Raw genomic sequence first — 26,633 nt, forward strand, 5'->3', positions numbered from 1 at the left:
CATAAAGTTCGTTTTTTAACCAATTGGCTATTTTTATTAAATGATGTGCTTCGTTTAAAATGATATATTCATCGAGTCATAGTTTGAAATTTTTATCAAATTGAAGTATAAAAAGAGCTAAATATGTACCTTGGAAATAAAATTTGATCAGATAAACATCAATGATTGAAAATAATTATTTTTGCTTTGAATATTAAGACAAAGCGATATAATTTTTATAAATATGAATGATTGGTTAAAAATTGCTGATGAAAATCTCTGAAAAGTTCGAGTGTCGAGTTGATGAATATCTAATCTGACTTTTCTTCCAAGGCTTTATAAGTTGATAAATTTACTCGTTTTAAATTCCAAATAAATATTATTGAGTTGATTTCTTCTCCCCTTTTGCATGGTGCATCAACATGATCTTCTTGAAATCAGACTTTTTCCAATTGGCAGCTGCTTCAGGATCCAATGGATCATCTAAATTGGGTTCACCGAGAAGCGATTGTATCGAAAGTAGTACAGATCTAACATCGTATGACGCAGTCCATTTATCCTAGAATAAAAAATAAAATAGTTAAAGTAGTTGAACCGACAAGCAAACCAATTATGTTACTCACCTTCAAAATGTCAAGACAAATGTTTCCAGAAGAATCGATATTAGGGTGATAACAGGGACTTATGAATTTAATATTTGGGGGAACATAAGGATATTGTGTAGTAAATTTGAGACTTAGTTTAAATTTCAGATTCTCGTAGACGGTATCATTAGGTCCATCAATGGTGGCAATCCATTTGAAAAAAGTGTCATCCACAGGACAGGCAGATATACCTTTATCACGTCCCATAACAAGATCCATCAGTTCCTTGCGTAAACGAGAAGAGGAAATGTTTGCTTTAGAATCTCTAGTGCTGTTAGAAGAACGATTTTCACCAGTTGAAGACATTTTTACACAAAAATTGAATAAGGAGATATCACACTAAAAATTGACGAGAAAATGAAAGTTGATGATAATGATGAACGTAATAAAATGATTTTTACATACAACATGGAGTCTCCATGATGGAGCCTTTTAATTTGAATTTAAAATCAAACAATCTCATTGGATAACAACATTATCAAACATCCTCCTATTGGCTGTTATTAGTTAACGGTTAGCGTCATCTGACGTTTAGTGATGCATTTAAATACTGCGTACTTCTGTCACTTGAAAAGCGTCTCTTTATTCAAAAATTGAAATTAATTTTTATTTTTAATTGTTTTTAATTTTAAACAATGTTTACCCTGAGATTCCAATGTTATAAGCAAATAGGTTAATTATTTTGTGTGAAGTCAAGAAGATACAAGAAGTACGATGTGTTTTCCACGTGTCTGGCTGCATTCTCGTAATGCTTTTTTCCATTGTTGATGGCATTTAAACCAATATTTTTCAACAAAAAAGTTTAATTTATCCAAATAAACTGATTTATAAATTGGTAATTTATTTTAAACCCAAAGTTATCCACTGTGTTATGACAAACGTGGTTTAAGAGGATTTCCCATCATATTTTGAATCCTCATGAGTTGTTAGTCATATCTATTGTGTGCTATTATTTTATCTTTACTCGCCCATTTTTCTTTATCATCCATGTTGCTCTTTTCCTTGGCAAACTATTTTATTTGTTTTTACCTTTATTATTTGGCTTTATTGTAACATTAGTATCATTATTTATATATTTCCACCGGTACCATCAGCAAAATAGAGCAATCAACTTTATTTGTTTCCATCAACCCTGTTTTAACTTGCCTCTCATTTGAGAATCTGTTATTTCTTGCTTTATGATCATACAATGAACATCATGGGACAATCGATTGATTTGCAGTATAATTTTTTTCCACGTAAGAATAATCTTTCAATTAGTTTGGTCTATTAGATTACCTTTTACTCATTATTCCAATGGAACTTCAGTGAAGTGTTTCAAATGGAATTTTGTACAATTTGAAGTTTTTTTGGTCAGATTTTAAAATAAAACATCTCTTGTAATCCTTCAATTCATTAAATTGCATAATTCATGAGCAATTCACTCAAGTTTACCATGAATGTTGTAACTCTGTTATATTTTCAGTTTTAATTAGCTTTTAAATTGAAACAAAATGGACAATTTTTCCTCATTCCTCCTGTATGAAAGTTCGTAAGTTAATCACCCTTGAAATTTTAAACCAACTGACCTCAATAGCAATGCTTGTGAGATACAAGCTTTTTTCACCATTACAAGAAGGTAAGTCAGGATAATCAGTAATGAACAGTAATCAATCAAACTGAATTCGACTAATCAATAATTAACTAGGTTGGTGGAAACTTTCAGCAAATGTTGCCATCTGTGTGATGCCATTTGCAGCTTATTTGATATCCATTTGATTCTTAAACTAACAAAATCTTCATTGAAAATTGAATTGCAATTTAACAATGCAATCACCATGAAAAGTTGTTCAATGAAGAATAATGAAAATAATTTGTGTAAAGATTAGCATTGATGGGAAAAACATGAATACTAATGAATAAAGGTCAGGACAAGAAAGACAAGGGGAAAGTAATGATTGGAATATGGCACATGAGAGTTTACATGATTACAAAAGATGTAAACAAGGTGAAATGAGCATTAAAAGTATGTGTATTTCAATTGAACGTCCTTTCGTTTTCCATCACAACTTGTGTTTCATCCTTTTCCTTCAGAATTTTCCTCTGGAGAAGATGAAAGTCCAAATATCCGGTGATTCTTTAGCTGTAAACACCAAAAAGAGCAAAAATTATGAGACATATGAAATGAAAAGAAATCACAATTGATATTTAAAAATGAAAGAGTAGTATCTCAGCTCTTAAGGAAAAACTTACCTTTTGTTTCATCTGGTAATCTCAGTTTTCGGTTTCTTGAATCTCTCACCTTACTTCCCTCTTCATTCTCACTTGAATCATTATTATCATCGTTTTAATCATAGTCTCACTCGGGATTAGTATAAATAAAGACTAATCTGTTTAAACTGGTTAACTTGTTTAATTGTTACAAACTGCTGTCCCATCTAGGTTAAATCTTCGCCGAAATGGTCTATCAACTCTTGCTGGCAATTCCATTGCTCTTTTCATTTGCTGCTTCAACTATTACAGGTTTGTTATGATTTATCAATTTACTCGCTTCATTCAATGTTATTAGATATTTTTTTCTGATTACTTATAGAGCCTTCAGACTGTAAGAACTGTCCTGAATTAAAATTCACGCATCATTATGCTGCTCGCGGATGTAATCCTATTTCAAGGGTTGGATGTCCTAATTGTATAGAGCGATATGAATGTAACTCCATTCAGAAAGAAGCAAATAGTGAGTAAATTACCATTTTCATTTTCATTGTTCATCACAAATCATGATTATCCTGAAATATGTAGATATGTCAATTTTATCATTTCAAATTTGTAAACACTAACGCTATTTCCTGGTTAGACTGATTGTTCAAATCCTCTTGACAAATTCAGTGGCAAGTAATATTTCATCGCAAAATAAATCAATACCTTGCTGAGAAACATGACTTTTATCAAATATTCACAATCAAATTGTTAAATCTTAATCAGTTCACTATTTCGAGTATAAAAGTTAGTGTAGTTATAAGTATCACAACACAAATTGATGGATAATCCAAGCACTTTCATACTAATCAATGACTTTTTCAATTTAGAGTGCTATTATGCTGGAGAAAGTTATGACATTGATAAAGACATCAAATTTCCTGACCCTTGTAATCGATGTCGGTGTTATGGATCGATAACAGACAAAATACTAAAAGCTAAAATATCTTGCGCTCTTGTTGAATGTCCTGGGACATTTAGTTCACCTAATACTGACATAACCAATCAGACATGCTATTACTCATTCAAACCCGGCCAGTGTTGTGGAGAAAAACGTTGTCCTGATCAAAAGCCTATGGTTACTTGCTCCTATGAGGGTAACACTTACATGGAGGGCCAAAAAATTGAATTACCAGATTGTTACACATGTTCTTGTACATCCGACTTCAATCCAATGAACGTTAAAAATAATCCAGCCTGTTACAAACATACGTGCTACTTTGATACCAAAATGTTGGACGCCGGTTGTTTACCAGTTTACACTAAATCAGGTTGTTGTTACACACAATACCACTGTCGTAAGTAGATTTTTAAGCAAACAAATTGTTGTAAATTAACCATAATGATAAAATTACTCATTTTTAAAAATTGAATAGCCTCACCGAATCTTGAAAGGCGACGAAACCACTGTAGACAAACACATTATTATGGATACTGTCAGCAAAACCTAACCTACTATCATTTTGATACAAAAACCAACCAATGTCTTCCCTTCACTTATTCTGGCTGTGGTGGGACAGTAAATACTTTTGCTACCCTGAAAGCGTGTACAGATTACTGTACAGCTCCTGATCCGATTCGAACTGCACCAATTCCCGGCAAATGTTATTTTGATGGAGTCAATTATGACATTGGAAGTAAACTTGTCACAAAAGGAACTTACAATTGTATATGTTCAATACCACCAGATTTTACTTGTGTATTGAAGGATTGAACAAAAAAATTGATCAAGTTTTAAATCCCTTAAAAATTAATTTTCAATCCTTAACGCTAAAATCAATATCAGAATCACTAGAAAATAAAATAAAATAGAATGAAATAAATTTCATGAAATGATTAAGATAAGATGATCAAATTGCTATTTAGTGGAGTGAAATAAGAAATGTGTATTTTTATATCAGTTTTGCCTTGCAAGAATAGATGCACGAATTAAATCTGATATTCAATTAAGTTTGATATTACAGACTTTTGAATACGATATTTATGAATGAGCTTCAATTTCAAACGTTTTATAAATGAGAATGAGTCTTGTATTTATCCACATAACTTGGTGATTAAAGAGCTTACAAGAGCTTATCCGGTCAAGATAATTTATCAATATGCTGACAATAAAAATTACTTCCGCCTGTTTGTTGAATACTTTACTCTCGAACAGTTCTTTCGTGTCTTCTTTCTCGGGAACGGGACCTAGATCGATGCGAATAACGTCCTTTGGGTGATCTTGACCTAGAACGACTGCGACGACGATAACGCTCTCTTGACCTGAGATATAAAGAAAAGATGTAGGAAGTTAGTTATAAATTGACAATAAGCTAATTCATCAATATTTTATGAATCATAAAATGGTCATGAAAGCAACCAGAGAGTGAGAGTTTTTTCTATATTCATGAAATTTTAAATCCATCACATGAATTGTTAAGGGATTTGCCTAATTTCAATTGCAAAGACCTACTTTGCCCAGAATAAAGTTTGTTTAAAAAACAAAACACATAATTAATGATTTGTTGAAGGGTTGAATAATTTTTTGCTCTGGTCATGAGCCATGACTCATAAAATGAATGATTTTTAAAGGTTTACACAGCAATAACTCACCTTGATCTGCTCCTACTGGGCTTTACTTGTTCTCTATCTCTTTCCCTATCTCTTTCTCTCTCTCTATCCCGTTCTCTCTCTCCTCTCTCTCTATCTCTTTCTTTTTCGATATCATTACTTCTACTCCTATGGTTATTGACACGATCACCAGATCGTTCGTGGTTACGATTAGAGCTACGATCACTGTATCTATTACCCCTGTCGCCTCGGTGTGAATGACGATTCCTTCTTTCATTTGACATATCATCATTCCTTTCGGGTAACAATCCTTTATTTCGTTTCTCGGTGACGATTGCTTTAAGTTCTTCTAATCTTTCTCTAATGGTGATGAAGCCAAGATGCAATTTACCTCCAAAATGGTCAGCCAAACGTCTGTCATTATCATGAATACCAAGATAAGCTGAACAAACTTCGCAGACCCGAAGTTTTTGCTGCTGGTAACTTGAGGCAGGCATTGAATTACGATAATCCACCTCAGCTGATTGTTTTTCTTTCTTCAATTTTTCAACTTCCTCCATATATTCAAGCGACTTTTCAACATTACCCTCTTCTCCTAAGGCTTCCGCAGCTGCTAACTTTTTACCAATAGCTTCAGCTAGCTCATGTACTTTGTTTAATTTAGATGTGACCTCAGCACTTAATTCTTCCTGAGTTTCTGCTAATCTTTTTTTGGCTAATTCCGTTTTCCTATCAGCATCAGCAACAAAGGTTCGAAGATGTTCCAAGGCGTCAACCTCATACCCATAATCTTTATTTATAGAGGCTTTCTCGTAATCCGCTCTCAAAGCAAGATCATGAACTTTAGGGCATTCTCCAAGATCCATTCGGGTGGAGGCCAGAATGTCGTGAGGGCAGCATGTGAGTAGAAAACTTTTGCACACTCGAGGATCACTGAAATGAAATCGATTCTTTTTTCCTTCAGCACCTTCACGAGCAGTACCCATCAATTGGTCCAGCATAGCTCGCATTTGTTCGGTAGCTGACATCCTGGTGAGCAAAAGAAGCTAAGTGATATCAAACACAAAATTCACTCAAACACAATTTAAATTGATTAATTGTTAAAAAAATTGACCTAAAATCAGTAGACAGAAATTTAATTAATAAACTGTAAAGAACCACTGTAAACTGACTGCTGATTGCTTTAGCAGGGACCGTCATCTAATAAAAGTCTGGAAACCTTTATGTTGTATTTTACTTTTAACAAAGATCAACGATTAACTTCGTATTTTATTTTTTGACTTGATTAAAAAATATAATCAATTTAAAGGCTCAAATATATTATAAGTAATGTAATATAATAAGTGGAGCCGAATTTTTCATCCATCAAATCATCTTCTGCCACATTTTCTTGCAATTTTCAATAAGGTTTGACTAATCCATGTGTTGATTTGGGTCTGAGATTATTCAGAATTAATTTTGTGATACTTAATTATAAAATTCTGAAATTTCAGGAAGCTACCAAATTTGAGATCAAATTTCCGGTAGTTTAAGAAAAGCCAAACAGTGGTTCCAATAAATTATGGAGCTAGTTCGACCCCTAAGTAGCCTATTTTGCTCTTTGTGATTCTGCTTTTGCTAATACAATAAAGATTTGTGTTTACTTGAAAATTGGACCAAAGAATTGGTTCGAGTAATTTCTCTTTCTGGTTCACTCTTTGATTTTTCTGGTTCAACTAAACAGGATTGACTGTAAAATTAAATTTACTTAAATAGTCATTGTGTATCGCTTTATTTTTCACTTTTGCATCAACGAGAATGTTCAACTTATTGAATAAGTCTGATTATTGAAACAAAATATTGTCTGCATTATGATTGAATACAAAATAAGCATAAGCAGTACCAAAACAAAAAAATACATATAATAATTATTGGCCAAATTTGAAAAAGTTTAGTTTCAACCCTTATTTGAGTGAGCTTTTTTTCCGTTGAAAGTTCAGACGAGTTACTGTTGGGAAAGAGAAATGAAAACAGAAATGAAAATAGTTAGTAATGAAGCTTTTCAAGGTAAAAAATACTAAAAGCAAAAGCCAATTTGTTCAAAAATTTGTTTTTCTGTTGTAAATTGTTACTCAGAAACTATTCTAAAATAATCAGCACTTATCGAGATGGACCTTTTTTATTTTCATCGCATGAGTCTGATGTATCGATACCCGAATCAGATTCAGTTAAGTTATCACTTTTCACAGGAGATGCCTGTTTTTTGGCGCGAACCATGCTTGATACCATTTCAGCAATCAGGTCAATATGATTAACAACTCCATCGTAGCCTGTGTAAAGAATCAAGAGAAAACAAAATCAATATAAATAAAGGAATACAATTAATTCTAGTAGGTTGAACCACAAAAAAGTGCGAACCAGAAAGAGCAATCATTTGAATCACTTCTTCCTTCCCATTTTTAAGTCAATGTTAAGTTTCCAATGCAAGACCAAAGGAATCGTTCAAGCAATTGCTCTTTCTGGTTCATCCTTTTTTTGGTTCAAATTAACAGATTTGACGGTGAAATAGAATAAGAAACAAACCTGGAAATATATTCATGTCTATGATCAAATACCGATCCGTTTGATTCTCAATTATGAGGTCAATGCCAAACAAATTTAAACCGAGAATATTTCGAAGAATATTTACAAGTTTAGAAACAACTTCATCTTTAACAATCGGCGTTGGTCCTCCACCATCATCTTTATCCAATTCAGTTAGTTCAGAGACAGAGTTAGCTTTAGATACCTCAGGACTGTCAAAATGAAGAGTAGGAAAATCTGTGGAATCAACAAAAAAAATCAGTAAATAACTCTGCTTGCTATTTTTAGTAATATCTTAGAAAATATTTTTTTTTTGAAATTATTGAGGTTTCAAGATTCTCCATCAACTTATCTGACGCTTAATTGATAATTGCTGATTGCTAAAAGATATTCTTTACGATATCGAGAATCTAGTGAAACCTGCGCTTGTTTAATTATGAAGAGATTATTTATAGTAAACAAACTAGATTTAGAGCTAATTTATCAGACAATCTATTTCTATGGTTAAGTAGTTGAGTTAACCTGCAATCTGAGCTCACATATATGGAAGATGGTTGAATCAGAGCTGAATATTAAGATAAATCAACAAGTATGATTGTAAAACAAATAGGACAACATAATGATAAATCATTCTCGTAGTTGTGTTAGTGAGATTACAATATGCGTACAAGGTCAGGAACATAATTTATATTGATGACAATCTGATTGAATGATGTTTCGGAGAAAAAAGAAACACGAGGAAAATAATTATAACTCTTTACTCATAGCTCCCAAGTCGAGATTTGATTTACGTCTTGGAGAAAAAAAGTCTAATCTAATTACTAACGTCACATTACTAACCTCCGGCTTTGAAATTTTTCAAAGATGGTCGGTCAACAACAAAATATTTCTCATGAATTACAAAAATCTTGAACAACTTTGCATTATGGTTGATGAAGGTTTGGGCAACACAAGGTGGATTAATATCTTTCAATCCTTTTTCGTTGAAGATTATAGACATCTGATGAGCAAAAGAACCTCCATGAGCTTCCAAAGGTTTACAAACAAATGGAAATTTAACATCATTGGCAATCAATTTTTGTCGATTGATTTCACAATCTTTACTGGTCAATTCCACGAAAGTAGGAGTTGAAAACCCTTCCTTAAAGGCTAATGGGCAATCCTTAATAATTTTATATTGTTCATACCGGCTAAGAAGTATCCGAAGATTGGGTAAAGGGTCAATTATGACAACTTCTGGGTTTGTGTTAACATAATTTTGGAAAGCATTGATAATGCCAGAAGCTTTTTCATCACCAGAATCTGCCTTTATAAGGATATCCGATAATTTATGAATGATGGCGACGAAAGGTCCTTGTTTGGCTATATCGGTGTCCAGGTCAAGCCTAACCAGATTGAATCCGATGGCAGATAGTTTAAGTTCCAATTCACTTTGGTTAAATCGTTGGGTTTTCTTTTCACTCCACCAATAGCCAACTTTAGCCATTGATACTGATGTGTTTTTAAAATGATAATTGGCTTGGAATGTAGTAAATCAAAGTAATTATTTGTGATCAAACTGTTTTTCCGTCCAGTTGACAAATTAATTGTTGATATCAATCCACATTATTAGTTTAAACAATCACATTTAATCCATATGGACACATTTTTTCACAATTCATTCACTTTTCACAAATTCATTCAACAAAAATTACAACAAACATGTAATTTTTACGCTTGGGAAAAAATTTCCAGAAGCAAAACACAGACAGAGAGAGACTTGACTGTACAGACATCTATCCGTAGACGCTAAAACAACAAATTATTTTTTCCTTACATTTTCAATGTTTGATTTCTTTATGACTTAAATCATTAAGATTAGGTAATTTAATTATTACAACTATCATCTTTCATCGACATTATTTACATTTTACAATCTTATTTATTTTCACAGTCTATTCTTTATTTTTGATCTAATATTCATCATTGATGAATCACCAATGTTAAAGGATGGAAAGAACCGGCTTTTCCACCCCACTCACCATTTCAAAGGAACTTTTACCAATAATTTCCATCAGTAAGGTGAAAAAGTGATTAAAAATGTGGTGGAAAAAGCCGATCTCGTAAAAAGATTGATTACTTTAATTTCTTGCATTTAAAGTGGGTTTTTATGTTCTTAAAATTGGAGAAAGATTAAAGACATTGGACATTGAGTCCAGAAAATGGAATCCAGGTTATTATGTGAGTGTTCATTGTGTCACTGGGTTTCACCGAGATTATCCTGTATTGCTCTCTGACAGTAAACATAAGTATTAATGTTGAAAAATATGATAAGAAACCCAAACATTATGTAACTTTTGGAATGACTCAACTTGTTTCTATTCAATTTTCTGCAACTTACACCCTCATCGGACTTACATCAACAACTGTTGGATAAGGTTTCCAAACTTAAGTGAGTACAATATTAATAAACTTGATCTCAATCCACATTTACTCGGAAAACACTGTTACGATTAACTTTAAATCATTAGCCACACTTGAGTTTCACTACTTACTTTTGTTAGGGATCACTCTCAATGAAAACCAAAAATATTGATTTAAATTTACAATCAATAAATGGAACCTGATTCGTGTCCATCAATCGGTTCATTCTATTAAACTATCAATCTCTTCCCTCAATTTACCAGATTGTAACCCACATGATTTACCTCACCATTCAAACAATCAATTCGGGAATTGATACAGTCAAAACCAACATTACCACACGTTCACACCACATTATCACAACAACAATTCATAAACTGCTATATTTCTTGCAAGTAAGTGTCATCAACCTAAATGATGAACATTTTCCCCATAATTCTGCTACAATATTTATCTTTCATTTTTTTCTTCTTAAGATTCAATTTTTCGATTGCTAACATGCTTTCATTTGGTCAATATCTGGATAAAGCGCGTCAACATAACAAAACCTGTTTTCAGCAAAAAGTTAACTAAACACAATTTGAACCTTTTCAAGTTATTTAACTATTGACGTTTGAACCGTTAAGCCTTATAAGTCGGGGATGTAGCTCAGATGGTAGAGCGCTCGCTTAGCATGCGAGAGGTACCGAGATCGATACTCGGCATCTCCAAGAACTTTTGTTCACCTTTTGCTTCTATTCAGTCAATGGATCATCAACAGAAGGCGATGCCACTCTTTTACTTCTGTTTGTCGTCACAATTTCCTTTGATAAATTGATTGATTCATAAATCGAGTAAAAAGAGGCTCATCGTATTGGATGTTCATTCATGTTTCCAAATCCATTGTGACAACAAAACATTCAACACGAACAAAATATTGACGTTGTTAACACCAATCTGGTTCCTCTTTTCACTGTTTTCTCTCCATAATGGCTTTCTCATTATTATTCAGCTTTTCTTCCCACCATGAAATAAGGATGGAAAAGATTCAACCACAATTTCCTTACGTCATCAGTTGACTTTCATTATTTTATCCTGATTGAAATTTTCATGGAATATTGCTCTTCACAGGATTTCATCTCAAATTTTTATCGTTTTTTTCATTCATAATAATCGTGGTTACATCATCAATGCCAAGTCTGAGTAGATTACAAATTTTGAGAGAAAATTCCTTTTATTATGTAAAAAAGTATTGATTTCAACTACAGGATTCAACTGTGAATATCTCCATTATTATTAGATCATGTACATGTAAGATTAATTGGCTAGAAGATGGAGTGGAAAAGATCAATGCTTGATTGTGAACTGAAATAATTGCCTTAACACTGATTTGGACGATTGTAATTACATTTTTCATCCTAATTACTATTGATATCAATCACTATTCCTATTGTCTAATATATATTGACATCTTAAGATGAGGAACTTACAAACATATTGTCAATACAAAGTGTAAACAAGTTAATATTTTCTGAATCAAATAAAACTAAGAAAATCAATAAGTTTGATTGAAATAATGATTAACTTTGGGCTAACCTTGACATAACAATTGTCATTAAAGGTGAATTGTCTCAGCAAAATATCAAATTGTTTACATGGAATTTGAAATATGTTAAGCTAATGAAGATTTTGTTATAATCAATGGAAAAAAGATGAACATGTAAATTGAAAAATTAGTGTAAAGAGCAACATTTCATTCAGTTTTCATCATCTTCATCCATTTCTTGATCATGATCGTTGGAGATATTCATCAGAGGTAAACAACTTGAACAAAATTCTGAGCAGAATCATAAGCCAATCCTGACCTGGTTCCTGGTTGTCATCTTTACAAAACTAGTAACCTAAATAACAAGAGAAAATACAAAAACATAATTCAAGTTCATCTGCGATTTAACATTATTACTTACTTTATTTATTTATTTTGTTTGTAATTTGAATCACAATTTCCTTTCTTGCCTTACTTCTTTTTGATTTATATTTTTTTAACAAATTAACAGCCATATACTTACAATTGTTAGTCGATTGAAAGTTAATTGTAAATTAGTAATTTTCATAAGACCTTTTTTGACAAATGCTCGATAATAATCAGCGAACCAAAGTGTATTTCATCCTTTGTCCCAGTGTTTGGTGTAGATGGTATTTTTGTCGAGTTAATGTATTAAAGTCACAAATCGTTTTACCAACAGCCACAAATCTATAACAAGTGATGTTTCCAACGCAATTCATTTAACTTACAACCTTTTTCCTTTCGCCAAAATTGTTTTCACCTAATCATCATTCAATGTAATCCAATTGGATTGTTCAACATTAAACTATTACGACAATCATCGAGAGTGTACAATCCAACTAAACATCGTAAGTAAGTCTTAATTTCTTTGTTGTAAAAACCATGTTAAGTCCACGTAAAAAGCTGGAAATTTCAAGCTTTATCCTTGAATATCACTGTTATTGGAAACCATTTTAGCCAAAAATTATCTTCTTATCTCCTTAATCCATCTTGGCTCAATAGATTGGTTCAACAGTCAATTGTGACTATCATCGGCCATGGAGAAATCATCTAATTTAATGTTGTCCCGACCCGAAGATCCTGAAGTTGCTTCCTTGGGCCAGATAACAGTCGATGTTGGCTATGAGATATTACCCAAGAGGATAAGAGCCATTCCAGGTATTGGATTAATTTTGGCATTATTATCAGGTGTTTTCTTTGCCACTGGATCCTTAACAGTCAAGCTTATCCAATCAGTTTCTGGTATTGAAATTGCTGTTATCAGGTGAGTGAAATACGTCGAAGGTTGCCATTACTTCAAATGCCAACAATCAATGTCTAAAATTGAAATATTTGCGAAACAAAAATAGTACAATATAATGATTAAGAGGGTTCCAATCAAGCTAAACATATTATTGTCATATTTTGTCCAAAATAATGTGTCAAGGTTACAGTTTTATCTATTCACAGGTGAAGAGATGAATACTCTATTGGTTTGAATCAATATTAAACATAAACATATTACTTACAAGTTTAATTGAACATTGTCCAGATTCATCTTTACCAGATATTGATTGAATTTAGCCAAAAATCTTTGAATAAATTAACTTATGAAGAATCTTAGTTATAGCCATAGCTTTTGATCAAATTGTCATACATATTGTATCAACTGACTAATTGATATTGATTTCCATAATTTCTTTAGTTTTTGTTGTACAAACAGTGACGATTTTTGTGTAAGCTTTTCATATACAGCATTGCTATATCAAATTATTGACATTAATAATTTCATTGAAATATGAATGATGATTGAACTTTTTTGACCTTCGCTAGTTTCAACTGAACATGAATCAGTGTGAGAATGTATTTTCTTTGAACTCGGCATTGCTCCAGACCTGATATCATTGTTAAAAACCAAAAAAAAAGATTAGTAAAATTATTCACCAGGAGATTTGGCAAGATCATCTTTTTTCAACTCATTAATTTGATAATCTATTAATAATATATAGTATTTAATCAAAAAATGCTTCGTAAAAATTTTTAAGTTGAAATACTGAACTAAATCAAACCAAAAATAGAAACATTGAAATTGACTGAAAGGTTCTGAGCTACATTTCAACAGTAGATTTTAACTTGACAACAATTCTGTAATATCGAAATTGGAAATCTGATTATTTATAGCTTGGAACACAGAATGGTCTGACTTTTGTTTCGATAAGTTGATCATAAATTTTCAGGAAATTTATAGAAAAAAAATTAAATATATTTACCTTTTTTACCTTTTCAATTTCGTTAAAGATCACTCATCACATTGATAGCCTTTTCCATTGTGGTAATCTTATGCAAACATGATCTGAAATCGATCCCATCCGAAAGAGTTCCTCTGGCCTTACGATGTCTCACCGGTTGTATTGGTCTGATACTAACCTATGTGTCAATTAAATTGATACCATTAGGTGATTCACAGTCAATAATTTTTTCGTCACCGGTGTTTGTCAATTTTTTTGCTTACCTGTTTCTCGGTGAACCATGTGGCTTGGTCCAGTACGTTTCCATCATATTTGCCATGATCGGAGTCCTCCTCATCTCCAAGCCTAGCTTCCTGTTTCCCGACTTTGATACCGATCAAAATGATGCTTATGCTTCAACTCGTACAACGGGCACTTTAACAGCTCTTGGAGCTTGCTGTGGAGCTGCCTCGGTCTTCATTTGTATTCGGAAACTACAGGTAACCCCGTCTTCTGTGGTCATTTTTTGGCATTCAGCGGTCACAGTAATACTTGGAACAATCTTGCTCATTATCCGTGATCTTTTGGTTTGGCCTCAAGGAATCCAAGACTATGTTCTCCTTTTGGTTTGCGGTGTAACCGGAATAGCTGGTCAAGCATTGATGACGTTATCTCTTAAACTAGAAAAAGCTGGTCCAGTTTCATTGGCTCGTACCATGGACATTGTAATGGCTTTTGTGTATCAGATCACTATTTTGAAAGAAGCAGTTGCTTGGACAAGCTTATTTGGAGCATTTATCCTGGTTTTTGGAGTAATCATCGTCGCCCTTAACAAATGGTACACAAGTGATCCAAAAAGCTTTAAAAGTGTTTTTCTTTGTGGATGTGCTGGTGATCATAAAAAAACACCAGACAATCTAGTTAACTTAGCTTCAATTCCGACCATCACTATATCAGCTAATAATTGATTACTCTACATTGAAAAACAATTACACAAAATGAATCTCACTAAAACTGTATAAAAATGGCAGACGATACTTTTTCAAATTTAATTTTCCCTCCTCTCCAATAGTACAATGGCAACAACATAAACAAAGCCTACATTTAGTTCATCATTAACTGATTTAAATCATTCAATATGAACAATTGATTGTAAAATTTACTAGTCTTTATCGATTTATCTAAATATTTCTAACGACTTCCAGAGCTTCAAATTTAAAACTTGTTATAAATCATTCAATCAATTATTTTGTCTGAAAACTAACGAGTTGCTACAAAATATCTGGATCTTCGTTCTTGGATTGCATCTTGTTTTAGTCACTTATTGTTGTGTAAATCTTTATATTTAACTATTTTCATTCACTTTACACCAAATTTACCTGGAAAAAAAAGTTGATTTGTTAAAGCTCAAGGCTTCTTACAAAAGTTTAAATTGCTATTCATCAAGATTATTACTGGTGTATAACTATTGTGATGAGCTCATTTGATCTCTATGAAGTGATTACAAACAAAAGGAAATTTTTATCTGGAAATCAACTGAATCTTGTTCCTTCGGATGATTGGACGGTTTAAAGCTGTCCCTATTTTGATATCTTCCCAGCCCCTGTTAAGATGTCCCAAGTCATCCAGTCCATATTAAGACTTTCATTTCATTGTTAATCGACTCTTTTTTACTATTCAACCAACCTGTTATGTTATAATTGTAAGTTATTACACAAATCTACATCTTGTATTTAGATTAGCTTTCCAAACTTAAGTGAATATTCAATTTATAAATATTAATAAACTTGATCTCAATCCACATTTACTCGGAAAACACTGTTACGATTAACTTTAAATCGTTAGCCATACTTGATTTTCACTACTTACTTGCATTTAGTAATCACTCTCAATGAAAACCAAAAATATTGATTTACTTGATTCGCGACCATCAACCGGTTCAATCTCTGTAAAATTGCGGTTTATATTTTTCGCCAGCTTAACTAATTTTCAGACTCACCTCATGAGGACAGAAACGAAAAATTTTAATACAATATTATCATGATAAAAATAAGAATCAAATGACAAATAATGAAAAAGTCAATGTCTTAAGATGATTCATAGCTATCATACGTGAAAAAATATCCATCGACACTGAATAAATGACCGAAACAATGGTGACTGGCTATTTTTACCGTAACTCTATTATTGTCTTCCTGGAAGTTTCACTTTAAAAGTTGAATGAAAGAGTGACTGGCTAACCGACTTTCAATCACTAGCTCAGGTATTTATACAGGTTTGTCATTATCTTTTTTAGGATGTTAATTGCGTCAGCAGTCACGTGGTATCAAATTTCTCTCTTGATGTAGTTTGTTTATTTGTTAAAATGAGGAAATATAGTTGCATGAAATTTCCACAAAAATTGACAGCAACCTTTTTACAACTTACTGTCTATCATTACCATATCTTAACGGTTTACTTTATTCAAAGAGTATCACCAAACTAATTTAATTACCAGTATAAATGTTTAATCCAATTTTATATCTCATAATTAATTAATATGTCAGGATAAAGTGAATAATTTAACAATGAAAACATAATTTCTTTATTCTTCAACTGTTACACCTTTTCCATCGTATTCAACTTTCAACCTTTTTTTTCAATGCATTCATTTGTTTGTAACCATTCCAATTATTTAAACTCATCAAGCCAACGATGTTCAACATGTGGTGTTAGTGGTGTTGTTAAAGAGACCATCAATAATGATAAATCAACTGCGGAAAATTGTAATCAACCCAGAATTAGTTTAACTTCATCTCCATCAACTGTTGTTGCTTACGAAGCAGCAACTGAACTGTTACCAACCTTATCATCAACGACAACAACTACTTCAAGAACTTCCATTGATACAGTTGTCAATACAATGGCCAATAAGTTGGCCACTAAATCAACTGTAATCAAATACATTTATGATTTGCCTTATCATGTGCGTAAATCTCTATGTGATTTATTAGATGCTGATGGTAAATGGCATCGTTTGGGTGGACAGTACATGGGGATAAATGACACACAGTTAACTTTGATTTCTCATGCCATCTTACGGAATGGATCTCCGACAAATGATCTTCTAGTGCGTTGGGAACAAACCAATGGACAGGTTCGCCATTTATTCAAATATCTACACGATATGGGCCATAAAAGAGCGATGTTAGTTTTGGCTCCACACGTTGATCCTAAACTGAAGCAAATATGTTTGGGATCTCAAGATGGTGATGAAGATGATGAGTTTGATATCGATTTAAATCGAAACAGTCCTGTTTTCGATAGAAGTGTTGATAACAATGGAAATCGTATTATTAGGAAACAATCATCAGCCTCTCAAAGGAGTAATGGAGAGAGTCAACTTCGAGGAATCCAACGGATCAACATCAACGATTCAAATGCTGATAACACAAATGAAGAGGTAAACACTCGACAATATTATCCAGCCGGTAAAAGTAGAGACTCAGAATTGGATGAAGTTGATAAAGGTCATCAGGGTTCATCGGGAGTCAGTGGAAAGGGTAAAAAACGAATTATCAATCATCAACCAACAGCACCAGCTGCAAGCTATTCCGTTGAACAAAAGATTCTCAATAAAGATAGATGGAATGATTTGAGTGCAGAGACTTTGTCCGTTGCAGCTGGTCCAGCTAATCCGTCACCATCAAAACATATAAATCTGCCAGGATCTAAATTTAAAGATAAAAGCATCTCAGTGACTCCATCAGAGTGTTCAATAAGTTCAGGCCAAAATTTTCTGGAAGGATTAGAAATACCATACAAAGAACTTCTCATTTCTACCGATGATTTTAGTAAAGATCGCATCATTGGTCGGGGAGGTTTCGGTGTAGTTTATAAGGGAGTTTGGAAGGGAACTGAAGTGGCAATTAAAAGACTCAAAAGTTGTGACAGCATGTAAGTTGAACAATTTCATCAAAGATCATACAAACTTTCATGAAAAATTACCTCTTTTTAGGCACCAAGCAAAAATTGAGTTACGAGCATTAAATCAATACAGAATTGATAACATATTACCACTTTATGGGATTAGTTTGGATGGCCCTGAAGCTTGTCTATTGTACCAGTACATGCCAAATGGTTCACTCGAAGACAGGTAAGAGATTAGGATAGAATAAATAATTTTGATTGAAAGAAAACTTAATTCATTTATAATTAAAAATTTATCCAAATTCAACAGATTGTTGTGCAAAGGTAACACTTGTCCACTGACATGGGACCAACGAGCATCAATTGGCGAAGGACTTGCCAAAGCTTTGAATTTTTTGCATACACTTCGAGGTAAACCTTTGGTTCATGGTGATGTTAAAAGTGCCAATGTTTTACTTGATTCACAGTTTCAATGTAAATTGGGTGATTTTGGTTTAGCAAGACAAATTTTGTCTTCAACAAGTAAAGGTAATTACACTCATTTAACAGTGACCTCAGTCCATGGTACATGTGTTTACCTTCCACCGGAATATCTGCGAAACAAAATGTTGAGTCCAGCTGTGGATGTATTCAGTTATGGTATTGTTATGCTTGAAATGGCTACTGGAAGACGTGCCTATGATGGTAAAAGGTTACTCCTAGAATTGGTCCAAGAAGAACTGGCTGCCGGACAATTGGACGAACCTCGAAAAGACTGTGTTCACTTAAAAGATCCTAGAATGGGATTAAGTGTTGGTGATGATCACTGGTTCGGTCATTTAATTCGTCTGGGTCTTGACTGTGCTAATAAAATGATGAAAAAGCGACCAGGGATGAGCCAAGTATTAGAATATTACAATCAAAGTAAAACCCGGGAAAGAATCAGGCGATTAAGTGCCGGATCAGCTAACGGTGGCTCATCTATAATCTCTGAGCTGAAAACACCGCTTGAGTTGAAGATATATTATGAGATGACCAGAGAAACCAATCAGCAATCAGAAGATCAAGGCCAACCAACACGTTCAACAATTAATCCAACGATTGAAAACTCTACAGATCGATTAACACCTTCATCAACTCGCCAAACTGTTTCATCACTTGGTTATAATGGTGAGTTTTAATTTACTTGAAAAATCGTAATGTTAATTGTTGGCTTTGAAGAATTTCCAAATATTCGATTATAGTCTTTCCAATTATCAGGATTTAATAGAATGAATTCTTTATACATTTTCTGTCAGATTTGGCTCAGGAAGATGCTAACTCAGTTATATCTCAACTTGAAGACACTGGTAATGAAATTATCCCATTACTTACAGAATTAGGACTTGGTGATGATAATCAGACTAAGGATGAACCATTTGATAATTATTCAGAAAGCTGAGACTTTCTAAATTTATTTTAAATGAAAATTGGATGGTAAAATGTATACAGGAGTCTGCTTCAATCAGAACATGTAACTTTTTGAGTCAAAAGATGGAAATGGACAATCGATTTTAAATTATATAACAGTTGGAATAAGGATTTTATTTACCAAATATATTTATCTATCCACAATATTCATTCTTATTTTTGAAAGAGGTGAGAATAAATCTGAAGTGGATGTTGTCTTGGATGGATTGGTATTGCTAGAATTGATTTGTACATTTTCACGGGATACCCCGCTGGTTAAAGAATCGTTGGTAGTGGTAGACACAGCAACATTGCGATTTACAGTTTCAGGTCCATTTGAAAGTGTTATATTTGATGATACTGAATTGGATGATTTTCCTGTAATCAAACCTGCTCCATTCGATTGAGATGTAGAAGGATCAGAAATATTATCAGAGACATTTTCCCTTGATGGAACATTAGATGGTTGTTGACCGCTTGCGCTTCCACTAGATGATGTGTTATAATTATAATGAATGATGGAGTATGACCCATGGGATTGTTGTCTGGTGTAATTTGATGTAGACATGGAATGAGCCTGAAGGGCTAAATTTTCTTGTTCATCAATGAATCGATCCATATAGTCACTTGATTAAAAAATCAGAGAATGGCAATTATTACTTAAAAAGATTTTTTAAGACCCTTTTTCATTCGATAAACTTACGTTGTACCAGGATGAAGTGAGTATTTTTTCTTTTCAACCCGCCATTTACTTGCGTACATGTCATGCCTTTCAGTTTTCTTCCAGAGATAATAAAATTGTACCAGTTCTCCGACCGATCTTGTTGGTACCTAAAATGATTAGATTAAAACAAATCAAAAATTAGGTAATTACTTCACGATTAGAAAACTGTAAGCAGGTTGTTTTGAGGTGGAAAAAAGTTATTTATTCATTTCAAAATATCAATATTAAGCTCGAATTCTTATTTAAAAGTTCCTGTGGATTCATTCCAAAGGATTTTAAAATACAAAAAGATTTAGATTATATCAGAATATTCACTCACCTTATTTTTCTGAATTTGGTGAAAATCTTTCCCATATAATCTTATTCCATCTTCAAAATTTATACACTCTTCTTCTGACCATGAGCTCATAGTCTCAAATGGGCTATTCTGCTGTATTTTCTTTCTTCGTAAAGCTTCCTCAACATTGTGACCACATTGATGAAGTAGATAAAGCGCGATTTCATCGTCTCTTATATTACTAGTATGTAGTAAGTTTGTCGTTTCTTTTAATGGCTGAACCGTTGTAGATGTTGTAGACTCAGGATTGTCACCACTACCATTAGTACCTCCTGGTGTACCTAAAGTATCGGTGTTTTCAATCACATCTATCTGAGAAATTTGTCTCAAAAAATTAACCACAACTTCTTCAGGTAGAACTGATGCATCCCACAGAAGTTTATCCTCATTCTCGTATGGTGGTACATTACCATATCCATTTAAACCGTCAGGTATAACTGCTTGATAATCTGAACCAACTTGAATGGTTCTCCTCCAGTCATCCCCTCCTTCATCCTCTTCATCGTCCTCATCATTTTCTTCTTCTTCATCGTCCTCCTCATCATCGTCATCTTCCATATCAGATTCGTCACGATCAATTAATAAATTAGTATTTGGTAGGGGAGCCGCGGAAGCTGGAAGAGTCCATTGCGAGGATAATTCTTCTAGATGCCTCGAAGAACGGGTATTTGTAGTCAAAGTAGGCACAGCCGTAGTTGAAGGTGTATTCACTTGAGTTTCTTGACTAGCATTTGCTGCTGTTTCTTCAGAGTAGCTACAATTATTTTTATTACCTCCATCATTAGTACCTTCCCCATGATTTGATGATTCTGGTTGTTCAGGTTTATCCGCTTTATTACCAGATTGCTCATACCCATAGAGAGCGAGAAGTTGTTCGATTGGCATTTCTCCTTCCTATAAAGCAGAGAAATAAATAAATAAATGAATAAATCTATAATCTAAAAACTTTTGATCTTGATCGAACTCACTTTCTTTAGATCCATAATTTCATTCGTTATATTACTGCAATCATCATTTGCTTCCTCTTCTTCAAGTGTATGTTCATCATCGAAATCATTTATTAACATCTCCGCTGACGGATCAAAGTCTTGATCACTGTCATGGGCTATAAGAAAAATAGTCAAAAACAAAGATAAGATTAGATTAGCTCAAGATTTATTGACTTAAATTTACTCACCGGATGGAGTATTAACACTGGCTGTGGGCGAAGGCTTATTCATTCCATCAACATTAGCGTTCATCGGTTCAGATAAGAGCTATAGTGGAATCAACTATGAGTCAGAAAAAAAGTAAATAAACGAAAAAAAGTGCAATTAGTCAAGGGAAAGAAAGAGAAAAAGAGAGTAAATAAAATTTGACAATTGGTCACATTTGATTTGTTTTCATTTGAGATTTACCCAAGAATCGATTCTATATTATTCAAAGGATGCGCAACAAAATGTGCGCACTTTTGAACAAAAGGAAAAAAAGAAGCCAAGATAGGAAAGTGACCAAAGAGACAGAGAAATAGACAGAGGAAAAAAAGGGAAAAGAAAGTGAGATGAAAATAACATACCTAATATTATAAATAAAGAGGGAAATATCAATTGAATTTATGATAAATAATCAAAAGATGAAATAGTAGACTGATGGTTAAGATGAAAAATAATAAATTAACAATTAATGGATGAACACAAGAAGTCAAATCCCATGTTATTGGTGAAAGCAAAAAAATTAGTGAGAAACTGGGCCTAAATTTTCAAGGCTTTATTATTATAGTTTAAGCACAGCTTTTGACATATAGAGCTATTGCCATCTAGTATTGGAACATAGCATTTCCCTTCAAAAACTTCATTTGTTGAAATGGGAATTGAATTTCGATGGTTGTGTTCATATCTTTACTTGGATTAAATTACAATTGTGAAGGCTTTTGAATCGGTGGTAACACTCAATATCAATAATCAATCATAAACAATAAAAACAATGATTGACTTCTCGACAGCTGATCAGGCAGACAAAATCATAATGGACTTTGAAAGGTAGATCCAAGTTTTCCAATGAAATAATTACAGTTTATCAATTTACGAAAATTTTATATTTTATTTGATTCTTACATTATATTTTTGTCAATTAAATTAAAAGCTTAACACTCATTTAATAGATTTTATATGAAACTCAATGAAAATGAATTTCAAATTGTGCGGTAATACTTTAACGAGAGGGAGCGCGAGTATCACCCTGGTTACGTCTCGGAAACGGAAGATAACTTCAGTTTTGTTAACAGTGAATTGAATTGAAAACATTAATGTGGTTTGGAAAACCTTAACGATAAGGAAATATTTCAATTTATTGTTATTATTGAATCGTCTAGTGCTCCAATCCTAAAGTAATCAATTAATTTATAAAATGGCTGATCCTGCAAATGATGTCCATTCCGCTCTCCAACAAGTGTTGAAAACTTCATTGATTAATAATGGTCTTGCTAGAGGTTTACATGAAGCTGCTAAAGCATTAGATAAGTAAGTTGATCTTTATTACATATACTCCGATACACTAGTATTATTTACCATCACATGGTTATTAACGTTCACGTTGTCTGTTTTTTTTCATGAATCTAGGAGACAAGCTCATTTATGTGTTTTAGCTACAGATTGTGATGAACCAAGTTACATCAAATTGGTCGAAGCCTTGTGTAAGGAGCACCAAATTTCGTTGATCAAATTGGACGATAACAAGAAATTAGGAGAATGGGCCGGTTTATGTAAAATCGACAAGGATGGTAAAGCAAGGAAAGTCGTCGGCTGTAAATGTGTTGTGATTAAAGATTACGGAAAGGAAACGCCGGCACAAGATATTATTAATGAATATTTAAAAACAAGACAAGCTCTTTAAATTTATTAGATTAAAGATTCTTCATTTAATGAACACGTGTTTCCCAAACACCTATGTATTCAGAATCGAGGTTAAAATAAAGCCGTTCAATACTATTACTGATGAAGAAGATTTATTGTTATTTCGGAAGCCGAAAGTATTTATATGTCAAGTGATACTAAAAAAAGCTAATTAGCGATGAGACGTTAAATAAACATAGTTTATTCATCGCGCCCGCGTAGCGCAGTGGATAGCGTGTTGGACTTCTAATCCAAAGGTCCGGGGTTCGAATCCCCGCGCGGGTGAAATTTTTGTCAATTCCAATGGATTAGACTTTCGATTAACTTTTTTTAATACTTGACTTTATGTACAGTATTTACAAATAGTGTTTACTTGATTCCAATCACATCTCTTCCTTATTGTAAGGTATGTATTTACCGGCTACCGATTGTGTTGCTGGTTTGCCTGTGAGTTTATTATCCACTTGATGAATCAATGAATGATAATATTCATTATTCAGAGACCTGCCAGTAATTTGGACTCGCTTGAAATAGATTATTTACACTGTTCGTCGATCAGCATAATTCATAATTTTCAATTTTCCTTAATCGAGCAAATTCAAGCTAAAATGTTTCTTTGAGCTGATTTTGCGAGCTTTTTAATTGATATTTCACAAAATGAAATTAAGTTAATTAATGACTGAAAATCGAACTGAAGTTATGTAAAATCCAAATGTAATTTTATCTTTTTTAATAGAAACCATTGATAATTTAGTCTAAATTACTGGCAGGTCCCTGTATTCATCAGTAACTAACGTTCATTAAAGTCATCTTTTAGTTTAAATGTTTCTACGTAATGGCCAAGATGGTATAATTGTGTATAAAATTATGAAATTTACCCTCAAAACCTCATTCATTCATATTCTTTGTTTTGCTTTCTTATAGAAAAATTTAATAAACATTTCTTTTTCTCCTCTTCCATAGGTTAAAGCGTAGATTTAATGAATCCGGGAACCCAATTATTGCCTAAAACCACCCACTTCATTATCTCAACTAATTGCTTCTTTTCAATTCCAATAGAAAGATTAAAATCTATTAGGTAAGAAAAAGATTGAATACAGTTGGTATTAGACTTTAGTTTAACAGATTTTACTAGCATGGACTGGCCAGCCGCGACAGCTTTTAAGGCTTTAGTTAACAAAAGTCGAGATTTTTCCATAGTCGCCATCAACAAGAAATAAAAGTACCTTCAAGATCGAACTTAATTTTTTCCATTTTCCTATTGTTTAGTGTCTCTGAAAACTAAATATAATCGGCACTTAAAAATTAACTTAACTCTGGCCCTATTTTGTTAACTTAACCCTAACACCTAATGTATTTAATATTAATTGGTAATATCATTGTTTTATAAATAATTAGGGACCGGCTTTTTTCCACCACATCCACCACAACTTACCACCACTTTTTCAATCGCCTTTTTACCATATTGTCCACCACCCAAATCTAACACATTTACTATTCATCACCATCATATCTATCATGTCCAAAAAGAAATGAATAATTTGGTGGATTCGGGTGATGGAAAATCTTATATAAAATTCATTGAAAATGTAGTGGATAAAAGTGGTGGACAATTTTGTTGAGAAAAGTCTCTTTAAAAAGTGATGAAGTTTGATTTGGTTGATATGTTAGATTTGGGTGGTGGACAATATGGCGAAATAAGTGATTGAAAAAGTTATTCTTTGATTCCCTTTCACGCCATGGATTCAAAAGTCAATGCTGATTCAAGAATATTATCATCACTATTACCAAATAGGATTTGGTTTGAACAGGCTTGAAACCGATTCAATGGTGATCTAACTATTGATCATTGAAATGATAACTGAAGAGTGCAAGGAAAACACTAAAACCAAACAAATGCAATTCATTTTTTCACAAAAATGAAGTCAATTTTCCTTCAATGGTCCGTTAGATTTCAGGATAAATTAATTAGTGCAATCATGCTATTTACACCAAACAAATGTATCGTTATGAGTGAAAAATATATACTAATTAGTATTCAGAGAAAAGTCAACAAATCTAAACTAACAATTATAGCCTTGGCCTTCGAGTTAAATTAATCAGAACTAACATTTATTCAAACATCCATTTCAACTTGCAATGTAACTGAATCATCAATACTGAAACGATTTCTTATCACCAGACTGATACTTTTGTTTACAGGTTGGTTAATTATTATTATTGATAAAAATATATTATTGTGCTTATTGGGAAAAGGCTTACCAGTCATTGCTACTGATGAGGCTATGAGGAAGGCACCAATAAAAGTATTGGCTGACGGAGGTTCTTTTTCGTTTTTTTTGAAGAATCCAAGAGACAAGCTCATGGGCTGTAGCAAAAGCTTGTAATGAACCAAGTGATGAAGGAAACCCATGACGATAAAGCAAGAGAGTCGTCGGCTGTAAATGTGTTGTGATTGAAGATTATGGAAAGGAAACTCCGGCACAAGATATTAATGAATATTGAAAACAAGACAAGCTCTTTAAATTTATTAGAATAAAGATTCTTCATTTAATGAGCACGTGTTTCCCAAACATCTATGTATTCAGAATCGAGGTTAAAATAAAGCTGTTCAATACAATTATAAACGAAGCAAATTTATTGTTATTTCGGAATCCAAAAATATTTATTTGTTAAATGATACAAAAAGGATATTAATTAACACTGAGACGTTAAATGAACAACTCAGCAACCTATCAGATGGCCTTTTTTAGCCTTCTCATATCTCCAAGAGCTTCTGAACACAGATCCATCCTCTTTCTGCTTGCCGGCATTTTTCATTCCTTTCGATATTTTTATCGCTTTCCAACTTTTCGAGCATTTCGTTGAGCTTTGTTATAATTTTAGCTTTAGCCTTGATGCTTTTTGGTAGAGACATTCTGCTTATCGATGTGATCATATCTTGGTCACTTTTGATCAGCGTAACCAGTTCGGTTGCTATGTTCAACTCTGTGTCCATGTTGGAAAAACAATAGCAGAAACAGTGGGGATGAAGATTCAAAATTTCAAACACAATTTACTATTCGAAAGTTGAGTTTAAACTTTTATTACTACACACCACTAGATTCACTATTACTTCACAAATTCAAATATTTCAACTATATGAAAATATATATTATAAAATCACTGAAAAATTAAAAAACTGAGGAGCTTAAAAAGCATGAGGCGGCCCTTGTTTATTTATATATTCAGAATGACTT

The 26,633-nt window shown here is 32.9% G+C and overlaps 8 protein-coding genes, 2 long non-coding RNA genes and 2 other non-coding genes across 16 annotated transcripts; 7 read left to right on the plus strand and 5 right to left on the minus strand.

Annotated features, from left to right (window-relative positions):
• Positions 1-7: 7 nt before the first annotated feature.
• Positions 8-1,004, minus strand: vih (ubiquitin conjugating enzyme vih). The gene is made up of 2 exons (XM_015933000.2): positions 603-1,004; positions 8-538 (listed from the first exon to the last, which is right to left on the minus strand). Exons 1-2 carry the CDS (start codon positions 927-929, stop codon positions 359-361), a joined length of 507 nt encoding a protein of 168 aa, XP_015788486.1. The 5' UTR covers positions 930-1,004; the 3' UTR covers positions 8-358.
• Positions 1,005-1,172: 168 nt separating this feature from the next.
• On the plus strand, positions 1,173-4,703 carry LOC107368040 (uncharacterized). 5 transcript variants are annotated; one of them, XM_015935841.3, is made up of 5 exons: positions 1,173-1,458; positions 3,045-3,125; positions 3,196-3,336; positions 3,689-4,156; positions 4,235-4,703. In XM_015935841.3, the coding sequence occupies exons 2-5, from the start codon at positions 3,062-3,064 to the stop codon at positions 4,570-4,572; spliced, it is 1,011 nt and encodes a 336-aa protein (XP_015791327.2). In that variant the 5' UTR covers positions 1,173-1,458; positions 3,045-3,061; the 3' UTR covers positions 4,573-4,703. The 5 variants fall into 5 exon arrangements, with proteins under 5 accessions (XP_015791327.2, XP_015791318.2, XP_089123947.1 ...); XM_015935832.3 differs by having other exon boundaries at positions 1,450-1,861; XM_089267820.1 differs by lacking the exon at positions 1,173-1,458 and adding an exon at positions 2,089-2,628.
• On the minus strand, positions 4,701-6,565 carry LOC107368030 (putative RNA-binding protein Luc7-like 2). Its single transcript, XM_015935813.3, has 2 exons — positions 5,451-6,565; positions 4,701-5,120 (listed from the first exon to the last, which is right to left on the minus strand). Exons 1-2 carry the CDS (start codon positions 6,434-6,436, stop codon positions 5,000-5,002), a joined length of 1,107 nt encoding a protein of 368 aa, XP_015791299.2. The 5' UTR covers positions 6,437-6,565; the 3' UTR covers positions 4,701-4,999.
• A 585-nt stretch (positions 6,566-7,150) lies between these two features.
• Positions 7,151-9,665, minus strand: LOC107370058 (inositol-tetrakisphosphate 1-kinase). The gene is made up of 4 exons (XM_015938035.2): positions 8,811-9,665; positions 7,971-8,207; positions 7,562-7,717; positions 7,151-7,395 (listed from the first exon to the last, which is right to left on the minus strand). Exons 1-4 carry the CDS (start codon positions 9,454-9,456, stop codon positions 7,352-7,354), a joined length of 1,083 nt encoding a protein of 360 aa, XP_015793521.1. The 5' UTR covers positions 9,457-9,665; the 3' UTR covers positions 7,151-7,351.
• A 154-nt stretch (positions 9,666-9,819) lies between these two features.
• LOC149093905 (uncharacterized) lies at positions 9,820-11,936 on the plus strand. The gene is made up of 3 exons (XR_016198874.1): positions 9,820-10,401; positions 10,637-10,768; positions 10,850-11,936. It is a non-coding gene; the product is annotated as an uncharacterized LOC149093905 (long non-coding RNA).
• TRNAA-AGC (transfer RNA alanine (anticodon AGC)) lies at positions 11,011-11,083 on the plus strand. The gene has a single exon. It is a non-coding gene; the product is annotated as a tRNA-Ala (tRNA).
• LOC107369873 (uncharacterized) lies at positions 11,927-14,548 on the minus strand. The gene is made up of 5 exons (XR_001570452.3): positions 14,411-14,548; positions 14,169-14,325; positions 13,428-13,793; positions 12,320-13,236; positions 11,927-12,253 (listed from the first exon to the last, which is right to left on the minus strand). It is a non-coding gene; the product is annotated as an uncharacterized LOC107369873 (long non-coding RNA).
• LOC107369849 (solute carrier family 35 member G1) lies at positions 12,957-15,942 on the plus strand. The gene is made up of 2 exons (XM_015937839.3): positions 12,957-13,183; positions 14,197-15,942. Exons 1-2 carry the CDS (start codon positions 12,957-12,959, stop codon positions 15,092-15,094), a joined length of 1,125 nt encoding a protein of 374 aa, XP_015793325.1. The 3' UTR covers positions 15,095-15,942.
• A 545-nt stretch (positions 15,943-16,487) lies between these two features.
• Positions 16,488-19,628, plus strand: LOC107362919 (uncharacterized). The gene is made up of 4 exons (XM_015930058.3): positions 16,488-18,062; positions 18,124-18,261; positions 18,346-19,184; positions 19,313-19,628. The coding sequence occupies exons 1-4, from the start codon at positions 16,768-16,770 to the stop codon at positions 19,453-19,455; spliced, it is 2,415 nt and encodes an 804-aa protein (XP_015785544.2). The 5' UTR covers positions 16,488-16,767; the 3' UTR covers positions 19,456-19,628.
• Positions 19,432-22,236, minus strand: LOC107362937 (mesoderm induction early response protein 1). The gene is made up of 6 exons (XM_015930081.3): positions 22,080-22,236; positions 21,702-21,795; positions 21,493-21,629; positions 20,507-21,418; positions 20,167-20,294; positions 19,432-20,089 (listed from the first exon to the last, which is right to left on the minus strand). The coding sequence occupies exons 2-6, from the start codon at positions 21,763-21,765 to the stop codon at positions 19,615-19,617; spliced, it is 1,716 nt and encodes a 571-aa protein (XP_015785567.1). The 5' UTR covers positions 21,766-21,795; positions 22,080-22,236; the 3' UTR covers positions 19,432-19,614.
• A 560-nt stretch (positions 22,237-22,796) lies between these two features.
• RpS12 (ribosomal protein S12) lies at positions 22,797-23,493 on the plus strand. Its single transcript, XM_015939198.2, has 2 exons — positions 22,797-23,022; positions 23,122-23,493. Exons 1-2 carry the CDS (start codon positions 22,910-22,912, stop codon positions 23,393-23,395), a joined length of 387 nt encoding a protein of 128 aa, XP_015794684.1. The 5' UTR covers positions 22,797-22,909; the 3' UTR covers positions 23,396-23,493.
• Positions 23,494-23,606: 113 nt separating this feature from the next.
• TRNAR-UCU (transfer RNA arginine (anticodon UCU)) lies at positions 23,607-23,679 on the plus strand. The gene has a single exon. It is a non-coding gene; the product is annotated as a tRNA-Arg (tRNA).
• Positions 23,680-26,633: the final 2,954 nt, after the last annotated feature.

Source organism: Tetranychus urticae, chromosome 2 (assembly GCF_039701765.1).
Source record: "Tetranychus urticae isolate SD_2017Ah chromosome 2, NJAU_TeUrti_SD_1.0, whole genome shotgun sequence".
Taxonomy (NCBI): Eukaryota; Metazoa; Arthropoda; class Arachnida; order Trombidiformes; family Tetranychidae; genus Tetranychus; species Tetranychus urticae.